General features: G+C 40.1%; 1 protein-coding gene across 4 annotated transcripts in view; it reads left to right on the top strand.

The window, feature by feature from the left end:
* The first annotated feature begins 10,497 nt into the window (after positions 1-10,497).
* PPP1R13B (protein phosphatase 1 regulatory subunit 13B) overlaps positions 10,498-16,085 on the top strand; it is a 72,869-nt gene continuing 67,281 nt past the window's right edge. The window contains exon 1 of one of the 4 annotated variants that reach the window (XM_054827406.1): positions 10,498-10,918. In XM_054827406.1, coding sequence (XP_054683381.1) covers positions 10,910-10,918 — 9 coding nt within the window. In that variant the 5' untranslated portion in view covers positions 10,498-10,909. The remainder of the gene's footprint in view (positions 10,919-16,085) is intronic. The other 3 variants (XM_054827405.1, XM_054827410.1, XM_054827409.1) reach the window with 3 other exon arrangements.

The following is a 16,085-nucleotide window of genomic DNA, read 5'->3' as shown; positions in this document are numbered from 1 at the left end:
CAAGCCTCAGCTCCTGAACAAACCCATTTTCTGTGCAAAGGACTATTTAAGATCAGGACTTTAATCCATGGAGGTAATATGGTAATATTCATCATGATTCACAATAAAACACTAGTAGGGGAAATGCTTACTGCTCATTGACAGATGCTGCTGTTTCCATTTAGCTGCTACCTCTTTATATTGCTGACATTTCTAAACCAAGAGGATTACATTTAAACTTTGTGTAATAAAATAGTTCAGCAACTGCATTTTTCATTTGTTGCCTGAGATAAGCCATTAGCAATGACAAAAACTGTTTACTACCTTTGTAATTGGTTAGTGGAACAACAAACCTCTATAGGGGTTGAAAAGCCTCATCCAATTGCCATAGTGCCATCTTGACCAAGTTTTGCTGTGGCACTGGTAATTTTTTTTTTTTTTAATCAATACAGAACATGAAAGCTCAGCAGTAGGGAGTTGAATTAGTAATGACAATGCTAATGCAAGATGTGGTTTTTTTACAGTACAAGCACTTCTGTATTTGCCCTTTCATGCAAAGGATGGAGGCCAGGATTTCTCATTGTGGAGCTCTGAGATTTCTAGAACATTTTCAAGTGTTGTCCTACAATTAGGAATCTTGGAGTATGCCCTGCATGCTAATGAAGTATTATGGAATACTCTAGGGAGGCAGCAAAATACAGTCAGAGCCAAGGAAACATTAGTCACAGAGCCCAACCTACTTAACCTCTTTAATGGCTAACTTGGAAAAAAACCCAGATGTGCATTCATGTTAATGGGGAGGATGAGTAAAGTTGCAGGAAATGATCTAAAGTAACTAAAACAGCTGAACTAGTCTCCTATTTATCTGAATCATGATAGCAAACCACTGTTTGTAGGACAAACGCAGCCTGATACAGAGCTGGTATGTATATGTGTATTGTATTTTTAGTCCCCAAGGAAGGAAAACTATCAGATGCTTGTTAGACACAGGTGATTATATGTGACATCACCACCAGATGGCTGAAATGAAACTAACTGAGGAAATCAACATGTCACATCTCTATTGTTTCATTCACGGAAATCTGTAAAGTGACTAGGAAAGAAAGAATAGTAAGATGGAGATTTCCCTGAGGCGTTAAATAGTACGTTGGCTAACAATTTGGTAAATGGAGGAACAAGAAGTGACAAGATAGTGCCTGAACAACAAGCTCTTTGTACTATAATTCCATGACCTTTAGCAACTAACATCTAGCAGCTAATATTCTCTTTAAGAATATAAAGCCATGTGACTCTGATTGGTAATTTATGAAGAACTCATAAACAAGAAATTCCTGTAGTCTATTCCACTGCTGCAGGCAAACTACTTGGAAACAATTACTCTCCCCTAACTCAAAATGAACTGACCACCACAAGAATGGATTATTTGGAAGTTTTAATTAAATTCTGCTAAGGTTACTGTGATTTCTTTGGTTGTGGTTTAACAGTATGAGTACTCTGGCAGCTACACCAGCTCATGGAGTTTCCACCCTTATACCACAGTGCCTTGCTCCTCATAGTTGTGCCAATATTTGTGAATCGGATCAGGCAATTTTTCATAATTTTAGGGGTTTTTCCCCTCTACAATAACAAAACAAGCACTCACAGGTTTTTTTTTCTCTTTTAATTTGGCTCCATCTGATCCCATTTACAGCAAAGCTGCTTTATAACTTGCATTACAGTACAACAGCATTTTTTAAATTTTTTTTTTTCCCAGGAAAGGGGCAGAAGAATCAGCATTTCTAGTTTCCCATTCACTCACCCAGCTTTCCAAAGTCATTGTGTCCCTTACAATAATTCAATGCAAGTTTCCTCCTCATACCCAGCTACGCACATGATCAAAGCACTGTCTCTCCCATAAGAACTGTCATCACTGTCAACACTCGCACGAATAAAAAGAATGCAGAACTCCACCCTGTATACAAATCAGGAATGTCAGCTTGTGCTTCAGCAAAAGGCAGAACCTTGCGTCCTTCCTCCGTGACAGCACATCGATTTCTCAAGTTTATAGTGTCACTTAATTAATTAATTGGGAAAAACGAACAAACAAGTAGGGAACAGGGAGAACAATTGTACCACAATATCCTGATGCTCAACACTTGCAGGAGGAATACTTCTAGTAATAAAGGATACATTTGGAAGTTGTTCTTCAAATTATATTATTGGTTGTCATCAAATGAAAATACACTTTTTAATTATTATGACCTTCAAAAACCTAAAGTAACTTTTTTTTTAATTGACATGACCTTTTATACCCATATCATCACAGTAACTTCAGCTATCTGCTGGAACAGACAATACAGATTTCTTCAGAGCTAATGAAGTGTGTTTGCTAGGAAATGGTAATAGGGATTCTGTGGGTGGTAAAACTAACAGCAGTATACTGAATGAATCCCATCTGTGATGACTGTTTCTGCCTACACAGATTTTTCCTGCAGTATCAGTTGTAGTCTTCATTTCTTGTTTTAACCTGTTATGTTTAGCATGCTTTTGATAATATTAAGAGTTGCTGCAATTAAGGGGGAATTATTTAGAGATGAAGTAGAAACTGTTGCGAGGTATTTCATATGGAATGCTATATAAACAAGCAAAATGGCAACAACTAAACTGTGAATACAACCAGAGTGTTATGGGATGAAAAAGGAGGAATTAATAAAATGGCATTTGGTACAAGACCAAAAATACAGGGAAGGATACCCTTTTTTGGGGGTCTAACCAAAAGCATTTCCACTTTTATAATTAACTCCATTATTTATCTTGAGGATATATATATCGCAGTCTCAAATCTCTCTTTTGCAGCACTGTTATTGACTCTTTACTCTTGATGCTTCAGGTATATTTTTAATTTAGTGTACTTATACAGAAAAATAGCCTTGTTTAAATTCTCTTCTACTTCACATTACAGTTCTCACCTTATGTTGTATTCCACATATCAATTCTTTTGGTCCCAGTCAGGAACTCAAAACACTTCTTTAAAATAATTAGCAAAAATTTAAATTATGCATTTCTTTCAGTAAGCTAAGAATTGGAGACATACCAATTTTAACAAAGGATCCGACTCTTGTTTCAGTAAACACCAAGACATAAATACTTTCCAGCATACTTTGATTTAGTTAATTCTTTTGGAGTAATGCAACTAGAAAAGGAATCTTGCCAAAAATATTTTTACTTTGCTTTGAAATTATGTATTCTTATTAATGCTAACTATTACATCTCTTTTTAAATTAAGGCTACTAATTTAAACATGTACTCAGGCCTGTCTAGGAGGACAGAAACAGAAGGCAAGAAAAAAAATTCTGTAGAACTTTCACACAGCAATTGGAAGAAAAAGAGGAAAGATTCAAGTTACTTTACCTTGTGCTGTAGCTTGTCCGTTTATAAAACAGAAATACTGGTTTTGAATTTGAGACATAAGGAACAGACAAACCTTTAAAGTAGCATCTAATCATCCCAAACAAGTGGGTTGTTATTGTATGTGCTCCATGATGAACACACTCCTTTCCAGTCTTTCAAATCTTCAGCTGCATATTACGATATCCTCTTTGAATAAATCAACCTAAAATAGATTCTAAACACATACCAGTGATACATTTTTCTACTATTTCTTGGGCTTTTCATGGAATCATTTTCAATAGGGTTCCATCAATGCCCTACACAATTCACCTCCCTTTACGATTGACACTCTTCTGTTTATGCAGCTAAGAATTGCAGTAAACCTTGTCGTAGGATCACAACAGTAAAAATAAAAATTATTCAGAAATATAGTTCTGGAAGATTACAAACCAAGGCACTTGGGCAAAATCAACTTGTCTCATTAATGCTCCCAGGAACAGAACATCATTCCTTTATCTGGAAAAGCAATTGTTTGGTGTTTTTTTTTAAAGTATATATATGTGAAACATATATATAGCACAGAAAAGTTTTCCATAGAGGTGTATCTTAGATCATAACCATATCTTGTTTCACAACTGTAATGGTGTTTTATTTAAACAGATTCAATATTCTGTATTGTATTTTTGGAGGAAACTTACCTTGTGTATTCTGATCTGTAAAATCTGTGATGAGTACACACACACAAAAGGTACAGAAGGTTTTTCCAGTAGCATAGTCTTACTAATGTAGCTGTTTAAATACTAAGGATAAACAGATTACTATTTTTTTAAAAAATACACACTTAATTTGGTTTATAATTTCTTTCTCCTACTATATGTCAGCGTTGTTCCGCTCAGAGACATGTTTTTCTCTCCAAGCCTCCTTTGCACATCTCCTTGTCTCAGTAATTGCTGAAAAACACCTTCCAGTAGATCCCAGAGTTCAGAATCAAGCAGAGGACTTTGCTAATCTCCCCTTCCAAGCTGTAATCCTTTGAGTTCACCCATTACCAGGTACCACAGAAGGAAGTGCGAGCTCCATTACATTAGACCCTCTGCATGTTTTTTTATTAGATCTACTTACCTCAAGTAAACTAACCAAGAAAAAGACATATTCTAGCAGAAAATACACATTTCAAATTAGGAATTACTGAGTTTGAATATGGGAAGAATACAAATTTAACATGAAAACAAACCTGCATCTGATCCAGCAGTAAACATAAGAAAAACAAGCAGATTGTTTTCAATTACAGTAAATAGTTGCCCATCTTAAACAAGGTTAATAGAAAAGTTGAAGATTAGCTGCCCATCATTTTTGCAGCATGGGGTAAAAACTAATCATGTATCACTGAATTCTGCATTAGGCCTTTAGCTGAGAGAGGAAATATTTGAAATCCCTTCATATAGAAATTGCCAAAAACACTTGAGTACTTGACTCACTGAATCATGGCTGAGATACCCAGGAACAATTTTAGACTTACAATAACAAATGAAATGGCTGGACTCAAGCTTAAAACATGACCCATCCTTTTTCCTCTCAAACTTCAGTGAAGTGATACACCCAAAATGAGGTGGCATATAAAAAAAAGCAGTAAAGAGTGAAGGATTGACTGGTTACTCTATCCCCTCACTAATTAATATTTCAGCTAATAAGCCATCAGCTAGCTAGTCACAGATACTTCCACTCATAATAGTGTAAAGAAACATCTTGACAGCCTAAATGGTTATAAGCCAAAAAGTGCAGGCAGAGAGAACCTCTTCCAGGACATTTACGTTTTTGTTTTCTCTACCCCTACAAATATAGTTAATAGTTTCATCATTATAAATTACAGGGGAACAGAACAAGATTTTCCATCTGTAAAAATGATGGCATGTAATCTGTCTTACAGAGCTGTATCTTCTGTAGCTACAACATAAAAAATTAACAATACCTATTAGTGCAAGAATTTTATGAGAGTGCATAGCAACACATTCCCAATGAGGCCACAGCATTCTCCACTAAGTATGCTCTTTTTGCATCATGTGTATTGGATTAAGCGTACAATTTATGTTATTGTTTAAAGAAATTACATCTCTAATCCACCAAATGCAGGGCTGGAACACATGACGTATCAGACACTCAAATCCCCAGGAAGTGCACGCAGCTATGCTATATACAGATCATATGGCTTCACTCCTGCTTTAATTATTATACTCCTTTTCAGAATGATGCGCCGAGTGGATTGTGCTATGGAAGCTTTAGAACATTAGTCATCTAGTCCAGCATACATTACTTTAAAATATTACAAGGTAGTGATGAAAAAGTATCTTTCTCCTGTTCACGTGTCTCGAATACTGTATACAAAACAGACATCAAAGTGTTTCCTTTAGATTATTATTTATAGTTTATCTCTGAACAGGTCTGGTGGGGTTTAGAATGCATTGGCTGTATATGAATTCAATCATGGCGGCATATGACTATTGTTCAGTATGAATTCCTTATTGTTGCAGCCTTAGGAAGTCAGCTTGATTCTGGAATGACAGGTTACCTAAGGCTGCAGCAACAAATTAAAATAGCTTGCCTTTAAATATACACACTTACTTTACACAGTATTTCACTAAAGATTTTAGGCTATATGCTGTGAAACTCTCCTTGAAATACTTAGTCTTTTTGTTTGTATCATCTGCTACATAGCACTGCACCTGCAAGTAACTAACTGCCTGGCAAGTTAGAAGTACTTATGTGACTCAACTTCTAAAATTGCTTACATACTCATGGCCAGTTCCTCCTGCACTACAGCAAATGTAATTTTTCAAAGGAGAGTTGTATTCTGTAATAAAGTTATCCACCCATTCATTTAGAAAGGATACATTAATTTTTTTTTATAATACACATACACAAAAAACCCCAACACTCCTATCCATGCTCACTCTATTTAGAGATTTTATTCTGCCAGCTGTGAGGAAACCCATCCTAACTGTAGCCATCCAAAAGTCTGCTCTCTAATCTGAGCTAGTCATCCAGACTCCATCTTTAATCAATAGAGAGATAGGCACCTTCAAAGACTAAGAGATTTAGATAGTGGGATGAGTATCTCGGCATGGAATGAACTGCCTGCAGAACTGCCTCTCTCCCTTCCCTCCCCATCCCAATTTATCTATAGAAGGAGCCTAGATGACTGATTGAGACTCCGTGCCTAACTTCTAGATTACTAAAGTTGGATAAGATGGATCCTACCCTAAACGTTTGACCTCTGAGACTGTTTCTTTCTGGCTATAAATAGGACTACCTGTTATTTAAAATAATACCACATGAAAAGAAAAAGTGTTAAATTAATTAAAAATAAACACTTAATTTTCTGTGACACTTCTAAAGCCTGAAAACATTTTGCTATGCTCCAGAAAAGCATCTTAACAAGTTAATGCAAAACTGAAGAAAATTTAGATCTGAGAAGGTAGGAAAGCTCATTTTCCTCCTTTTGTTTATGCATAAAAAAAGAAGTAGGAGAGATTCAGACCTGGTAGTTTTAAAAACTTAAAAAAACCCCCAAAACCTACATTTGAAAAATCTCGCAAGAGATTCATCAGAAGCGCTCCTGAAAATCTCATTAGTCTCCCACCTGTATCTTTGAGAATCTCTCCTTGTCCTAAGAATGTTATGCGTGATTAACAAATAAGAAGCCTGCCAATTTATTAACTACAGTTAATATCCCTTTTTTAATAATCTAGGTTAAATACAAAACATATTTTGATAATTTTTCTCTATGTAACCATAAATTTCAAATATTTTGGCAAAACACTAAAATGATAGTTTATACATTTCAATCAAATTTCAATTTCTAGCTAAACACAAGCTCAGCACAAATCTCAAAACCTAACCATACTGTAACTAATAAACAGTAATTCTTCATTTTTTGATGTTGTAAATTGAATAAATTTCTGTTAAGCTATAGTGGCTTCAATTTGTAAAGTTAAATAGTATTGCTCTGTTTTTTAAAAAACAAGAGGAGCCTAAAAGGTATTTGCATAACGTGTTTTAATACCTACACCAACAAATAAGCACAAACCCTTTCCTCTAGTAAAAGGCCAACAAAATTAGAGCTCCTCTCACAAAGGCAATGTATTTGGAAGCAAATAATTTGGGTTCTGTATCTCTGGCTTTATCTGCTTCTATAACCAAATTCTCTTACCTTATCTTCTTAGGCATTCCCCAAATCATGAGTGCTTTCACACAGCCCCACTTAGATAAGGCAACTAACTTGTAGATACCGCTGGCCCCTTTGGCCAAGCAACATGATTACTACAAAGTCAGACCAGTCATTTGGTACAGAAATGCATGGGCAATGGGGAAAAAAAAATTCTACATTATTACAAGTGACTGTTCTCCTGCTCACAGTAAACAAAACATTTGTAGATATTTTGTAGAGATTTTATAATGGCTGCTCTGTCCCTTGACTGGTAAAAGAGTGGTTCCCAAAAAGATTCTTCTGTGGGAGAGGAGATACGAATTTACCACGCTGCAGGCAGAGTTTTAAGTCTCTGCTTTGTTAAGATTGGGGTGGGGTTTTTTCTTTCTTTCCTCATTTCTATGGGAAAATGGAGATAGGAAGGGATGAGGTAAGTGTATGTTTTCAAGGGAAGCAGAAATAGGAGTAGGAGCAGACTTGCATATAAAGTACGCACTCTACCTTTTGAAGACATTTCCTCTTAGTCCACAGTATCCAGTCTGTCTGGTTGCTGCATTGGCTGAACCTGCATCTGCCAAAAGCAACGCAAGGTCGACAAACTTTTATACCAGAGGCCATTATTCCAGTAGAGGCATTGCATGGAGGAGTGCCTTCCTTCCCAGGAGCAATTGTCTACACCATATTCTCCCACTTCTCATTTTGTCAGCATTCCTGCTGTTGCAATGGAAAACTAATAGTGGGGTAATATTTATAGTGTTTTAGTTTTTATTATCAATCACTGAAAATGGAAAAGTCGGCTATAAAGTATCCCTGCAAAGAAATTATAGACCATCAATTAAGAATCTGTGGCAAAAAAATCTAACCTGGTTAATGAGAAAGACTTTTTAAAGAACAAGCGTGACAAAGGGCGCACAATTCCCATGTTGCTAAAATTAGAATTTCACCACAAATAGTAAGACGACCAGTAAATTTCTACTCACTTCTATTCTTTTGTTCACTAAAGTTCAGTATGAATTTGATGAAGATAAGCTCCCTTTTTTTTTTTCTGTAAGATACATAACTATGAGCACGTTAGAGCCTATTTCATTTCAGGTCAGCCTAGTTGCAGAGTTAATACTATTATTCTGAGTAGATCTTGGAGTTCTCTATTGGGTCACAAGTATAGTTTTATCTATTTCCAAAGCCGTGTGGGAGGTAGAATCACAGTTCACAAGAAACTGCATGTAATAATGTTGTCAGCTAGTAGCACTCCGAATAGTACTTGCAAAATAATTTTAAATTGCCATAGCATTATCTTGTGATGCTAATAGGTTTTTCCTGTAGGACCCATTTCTTAAAAGAAGCAGAAGCTTTGACCTATCACAAGGCTGACACCAGAGCCTGCCTGGGTGTCCGTCTCTTCTCCCAAGTAACAAGTGATAGGAGGAGAGGAAACGGCCTCAAGTTGTGCCAGGGGAGGTTTAGATTGGAAATTAGGAAAAATTTCTTCACCAAAAGGGTTGACAAGCACTGGAACAGGCTGCCCAGGGGAGTGGTTGAGTCACCATCCCTGGAGGGATTGGAAAGACGTGCAAATGTGGCACTTAGGGACAGGGCTTAGTGGTGGACGTGGCAGTGCTAGGTTAGCAGGTGGACTTGTTCTTAAAGGTCTTTTCCAACCTAACCGATTCTGATTCGAAATACACTGACAAAGATATGCAATGAAATCTTAAGCATGTATACATTAATTTACACATTTGCTATAGAACCTTACATTACTAGGTTACATTTAACCTACAAGCTCATATCTGAGATCAGTATGCTATTATCACTTACCCTCAAAGACTTACACAAACAATATCTAAGCTCCTGTAAAAAACTTGCCAAGTTACCATTATTTTCACTCCTAGCCGAGATCTGTCACGGTGTTCTACAAATAAAGTAACGAAGACTGAAAACCAGCCATTTACAGCAACGGTTGAAACACTGGGTAGGCCCATGTATTTTGTAGATTAGGATTTAAGACTCACAGAAATATGAAATTTGTCTACATTGCATGTGTTGCAGTACTACCATATGGTGATGTTTTGACTTATAGTTGAGCTTGACTTCTTCCAAGCTGTTAACTTTCATCTTGCTGTTGTAGCTCTACAGAATGAGACACGACAAAATGAAGAAACTAAACCTCACGTTCAAACATGAAACCAGATCTCTTAGGAGGCCGATGTCAGGGTCCTGGACAGAAACACCTTCTCTCCTGTTGTGAGGGGGAGTTCTGTACATCAGATTTCACAAGTAATGCACGTGTGAAGGGACAGTAAAACAAGCGTGACGCTAGACATGACGTTATTCTAGCCTCCAAGAACAGCTATACACCGAGCCGCACCTCGGCAGACCGTAACAAGCTGTTGGAAACAGACCCCCGCCCCGCCTGCCTCTGCTCACGGTCACGGGCTGACACTGGTGCGCCCGTCCTCCCCGGGAGAGCAACAACTCCCGCCTTAGCGCCCAGCTCCCACCCGCCAGGTCCCCCCACGCCTGGCGGGTCGCGTCTCACTCCTCCGCGCCCCAGCGCGGAGCTACAGCGGCCGCGCTCCCCACCGTTCGCCCTCGCAGCGGTGGGGCCGGGCCGGGCCGGGCGGAGCCGCCCCACCGCCACCGCATTCCCCGCATTCCGGGGACAGAAAGCGCCCGGGGCCGCTATCCCTTCCTCCACCGCCGGAGCCCGCGGGCAACCGAACCCGGGCAGCCCGCCCAGAGGAGGCAGCGCCCGCCGGGGGCCCGGCCCGGGGGCAGGGCAGCGCAGCACCAAGGGGAGGAGGAGGAGGAGACCGCGCCCGGAGCGGGGCCGCGGGTAGAACCGGCGGGACGGGGCCCACACGAAACACGGAGATGGGGGCGTCACGGCGGGTCTGCACGGGAAACCACCACCGGCCCCGGCAGCGAGAAGAGGACGCCACTCCCGGCCGCAGTCACGTGTAGCACGGAAGCGCGCACACGCGCAGCTCCCTCCCCACGCGGGCCGTGCGCGCCTCCCGCCGCCCCACCCCCAGCTCTTCCCGCCTCGGCCAATGAGGCCGCAGCGGCGGTTAACCCCTGGCTGGGCGGTGCGGCGCGGGCGGAGCGGAGCAGGAAGCGCCGAGAGAAGGAGGCAGGGAGGCCGCCGCGCTGAGGAGGAGGGAGGGGGGAGTTGGGAGCCGGGAGCCTGGCCGCCGCCTTCGCCTCTTCCTTCCGCTCGCTGTGAGGAGCGAGGCGCGCGGGAGGCACCTGTCACAGCCGCCAGGGTGAGCGCGGCGTCCTCCACGGTGAGAGGCGGCGGCAGAAGAGGCCCGGCACGGCGGCAGCCTCGGCAGGGCTGGCTGGGGGACGGCTGTGGAGATGATGCCGGTGAGTGGGAAAGGGTTGAGTTCGCGTCGCCGCCTTCCTGGCCTGGCGCCGCTCTGCCGGACAGTGGGACGCCTTTTCCTGCGGGGCCGGCGGCGGCGGATGGAGTGCGCGGCGCCGCCGTCGTCCCTGCCTGTGCCCCGGCCAGCGGGGCAGAGGGCGACGGTGCTGTGGAGACGCCGTCAGGCTCCCCGCAGGGGGTGGGGCCGCCGGTCACCTCTGTCCCTGGCTTCTAGGGGGGGACACGACCCACTCCCGCTCCTCCCTTCAGCGAGGGGCTGCGCTCTCCCTCCGCCGGCCGAGCCGCTCTCGGCGTCGCACCGGCCGTGACAGGTCGAGGGCCGCGTCCCCCCGGGCTCTGCCCTCGCGTCTGCCTGACAGGGCTCCTTCCCCGCCCTCCCCCGCGCTCTCTGGCGCCCGCGGCAGTTTCGGCCGGGGGCAGGGGGGAGCGCAGGTTTCACCGTCCGGGTATCGGCCGGCGGGAGGACCGGCTGCTGGCCGCCGAGGCCCGCTGTGACGCGTGGGTGGGTTTTCTGTGTTTGTGTGAGTGGGTATGCGTGGGGAGTATGTTTGTTTTGGTTTTTTCCTTCCAAACACCGATTCTTCGCCGCCCGGGTTGCGGGGAAGGGTTAACCAGTCCCGGGGCAGGCGGCTCCAGCCCTTTGGCCGGTTGTCAGGCGAGTGCAGGCGGCGGCTTCATTTCAGCCTCGCCACCTCTGAGGGAAAGGCGGTATCCCTCCTCAGTTTCTACCACCTCTTTTGTGAAACCGTCGTTTATTTATCGAAGATAAAACCTTTCATTTCCCGCAAACAACCTTCATTGTCTTCTGTGACAGAATCTCTCCCCGTTTCCTTCCCCTCTCTCTCCCTCCCCCTTTCGCTGTGAGCTGATGCAGTGGTCAGAAGAGAGTTGTTCTTGATGACTGTTCGTTTTATGACAAGATCCTCTTGAGACAGAGTAATAAACAATTAAATTATTTTTGTTCATTTCTTTCAAACTGATCTCAAATGTGGGTTTATAAGCTACTCCATATAAGGGAGTATCTCCCCTGATTTCTCTAATTCCAATATAAATGAGCTTTTTATTTACAGTTCCTCTGCAGTGTTTGCAACCGAAGCACTGCAGCAGAATGCTTTTTGGTGAGAATATTAGAGACATCTTTTACAAAATTTCATTGCTCTAACTTTGTTTCACAACTGAGAGGAGGAAATAAATAGCTCAAACTAGATGCAAAATTTCAGATTGAAGAGTACAGGTAGTGTTTAAGAAACAGGTATTATGACAGGCTTTTTAATATGACATGCTTTTTAACTCCCAACTGTTAGGTACCAACATTTTCTATTGATACTGTATAACAATTTCAGTGCACTGGGCACACTGGAAACCAGCAATAAAGTTCATTGAGTTACAGGCTTGTTTCATAAACATATGGATGTTAGCTTGTAAAATCAAACCCAGGGTGACTGTCAGCTTTCTCAGCTTCCATCACAACTTGGGTTATGCTTTACATTCATAAAATTGTTATTGAAAACCTAGCACACCAATGACAGGCTAAGTCAGAACAAATGTATTTACTTCCCATTACTAACCCACATGTGGGTTTTGGGCTAATGTCACAACTTCCGTAGTGCAGTGATTGACTTTTTATAAAAAGGGGGGGTTTTTTACCTATTTGAGTGTTTCTGCCAGTGTCTCATGTTACCTTTGTGGTTGTTTAAGTGTAGCAGTTGTTTGTGCTTATTGGAAGGGATTATAAGATTCAGACTTTTTATTATGTTTTTGAAACATACTTCAAAGCATTTTTAATACTGATGGCTGAATTTTAATAAAACCAAATTACCTTGCTACAATGGCAGTAGCATTGCAGATTAGAGCTTACTGAGTCTGAATCCTAAAATAAGAAATATTTTACTTTTCTGAAGAGCTTTTAGATGCTGTTATGGACAGCCTATCATAAGGTAGTCAGGAATATGTATATGTAAATGGACACTGTGACAGCACCTTTGGTCTCCCAGTTTCTCATCCCAGCTCTTTCATTTCTGGACTGCAAGAATGAAAAAACCAACCCCATTTACTGGAATAGTCAACATATAACATGAAAATAATGTGAACATCTGGCTGTAGAACTGGACCAAATGTTTTGTTTTTTGTTTTTTTTTTTTTACTTAAGATTTTGTATTCTGAAAAGGGAAAAACTAATGATCTAACTTATTATATGATGGAATTCCTTAAAGTCATATTTGTAGAAGCTTTTTTTCCTCCCTGATCCTGTTTGCGTTTGGTGTCTTTTTTTTTTTAATAATTAATAAACATATAAAATAGCAAGAGGAGATACTTTAATACTACTAGACTTGAACTTTTCTAACAAGTGGGTATCACTACAGATTTGTGTCAACAAATTAATATGAAATGTTATCAAACCTTTCTAGTTTCTTATGACTTGTATAGATCAGATTTGAAGTAATTGATTGAGACCAATTTTGGATCAGTAATTTTTCTACATTCTGTACAACCATTTTTAAGAATGATCTGAAGCATAGAAAATGGAATGATCTATTTTTCTTCTTATCTTGTGTTTTGTCAGTGATGACTTTTTTTTTTTCCACATGGGGAACAGGGTTACTTCTGAGGGGTTCTGATTTCTTTTGTGACCAGGATACATCCTTCTCTGTTCTTAGGCATCCTTTCCATGTAAGTTCATATTGTTTATTCTGCTTTGTTTTTAAAAAAAACCCCAAATATCTATATTCTTGGTCCTGAACACAGTTGGGCTTCAGGAAGTAATAACGATGTAGACTGCACTTTTGTCACCTGTTGTTTTTTTGCTTTGCTGACAAGGCACATCCATCATAAACTCTTTCACTGCCTTCAAGACACAAGGGCTATGTGTGTGATGAGCTTATGATGCTACACTGAGTATCACCTCTACTAAGGAACTTGCTAAAAAAGTTTCTATAAGTATGACTTGAATGATGTTTTTTTCACTGAAGAAAGGTTAATATTTATTGTATTCTTAGAATAAAATGTGCAAACCCAGAACTATGTCGTATCCTTTCAAACAGGAAAACTTTTGGGTCAAAACAGCCACAGTTGTATTTTTGCAAAAATATTGTGGATGTAGCTCCTCTTTCAGCCACGTAATCTATAACCTGTTTGGAAGAGCCTAATTATCTCCGCCTTCCCCCCACCCCTTTTTTTTTTTTTTCTTTCTTTTATTCTGCCCCAGTAGGATTGTTTTGTTGGGACTTTAGATTTGTTTTTGAAAAAACGTTGGAAATTTTTCTTTAAAGAATGCAATTAATGCTTTTTGTTCTTGGATGGTAGTTCCAAAGTTGCCTCTGCTGACAAGTATTAGGCATATTCCTTGGACACTAGGGTGCAGACAAGAAAAAGCCACTTATGAGGAGCACTGTTTTCCTTCTTAAGAAGAGATAAGGAAGAAAGAACCGCTACAGCTGAGAAGTATAGAACACTTACTATTTCTTACCTAAATTTTGAATATCATTCTTTTACAGCATATGTGAGGTAACAGTTCTATGCCTTTTGCATGATATATGTCAAGTCTCTACACCATCAGTAAAGTGGTAGGAGAGGTGATGGTGGATGCTGCGTCAGGAAAAAAAAAAAGGTGGTGGACTGAATCTCTTAGGAGGAATAGTTAGTATTGCGTGTTCCCCTGGCACCAATTGCTGCAGAGCTTTTCTGCTTTTGTCTTTAACATAATTGGGATAAACGAATATTGGTGAGGTCACAGCCAGCATTCACATTTTTGAACGCATCTAGAAGGAACCTCGTGAGACTTTGTGTGAGTCTTAGAGCCAGAGACTTGTTGGACACATCTATTTTTATGTGTAGGATCGGGTGGTCGTGTTTGTTGTTTTAATGGAAGTGAGAGTGAAAAGTTTAGAGAGTGTTCAGTGACTTCTTTTTTTTGGTCTAGCTAATTTTGTGTGACACTGCAACTCTTCTCCAAAGATGACCATGACTGATACATATTTTATGTTAGACTAGACAATATACAAGTGGATCTTGAGTATTACAATGTGCATTAATATCTTAATTGCTACATGTGTTCCTGACCTATGAAGACAGATAACATGACTGATAAAACACAAACCAAAGATGCATATCTGCAGTAGTTATTTTTGAATTAAGCTATCTTCCAGGTGCATTGAGAAAAAGAGCTTTTTGTTGTGTTTTTTGTTGTTTGGTTGGTGGTTTGGTTTTTGGTTTTTTTCAAATGAGTACACACTTGTCGTGTATTCAGTCTAAAATGTGTCCCAAAAAGTCCAAAGTGGGCATTGCTTAGTCCTAATTTAAAACCAAAATATTTTTAAATCAGTGTACACTGTTCTCTTCCCTTAGGAAGGTCACTACCAATGTAATTCTGTGTTGTGAAAGTCTGAAGGAAGATGTGTCACTTTAGTACACTTAATAGTAGGAGGTTTTGGTGATGTTGAGATAAAATATATTGCAATTAATTCAGAGCTGTATAGTTATCAGCAATACTGATATCATCTTTGTTTGCTGAATAAATCTGAAGTGACTGTAGAGAATAATTTGCAAGTTTATCAGCCACTATTAATGAAGTTATTTATTGCAGCAAAGCTTAAAGGCCATTTCGTGGTTTTTTTGGACCATGTCACTGGTTTTTTTAGGATGACAGAATATGGCCTATTCTGTGGTAAAAATAAGTTCATCAGCTTCACCATCTCAACGAAAAGTAGTATTCATAGGCTACTCTGTTAATGGAATATTTAAATATGTTTAATATACACATGTGGATTCTAATGAAGCATATGAGAAAATTGAGGGAAAAGATATTCTCTATTAATTTCTCTTCATAGATTAACATAGATGAGATTGTTGCCCGCTGTAGTCTTTAGAGAGAATAGGTAGTTATTGGACAACAAAATTCCATTCCACTGGATTGAGTTATGTTAATCTAATAAATTCCAGTTTGATGTGTAATATAGTCCTCTTTACCATATTATAAAAAAATTTCTAGCTTATTCTTTTGTTTTTCTTAAGATCACATACAGCTGTGGAACAGCCGCCATTATGCTAAGAGTTGTCCATACGGAGAATAAAGACAGTACCTTTTTTGAAGAATTTGCAGTCTAATGCTTGGTATTAAAATCAAAGCTTGCATTTATTATCTTTTTAAAC

The sequence above is a fragment of the Grus americana genome, chromosome 5 (assembly GCF_028858705.1).
Source record: "Grus americana isolate bGruAme1 chromosome 5, bGruAme1.mat, whole genome shotgun sequence".
NCBI lineage: Eukaryota > Metazoa > Chordata > Aves > Gruiformes > Gruidae > Grus > Grus americana.
Note: the sequence above shows the minus strand (reverse complement) of the source record. Positions and strands in the feature narration are given on the sequence as shown.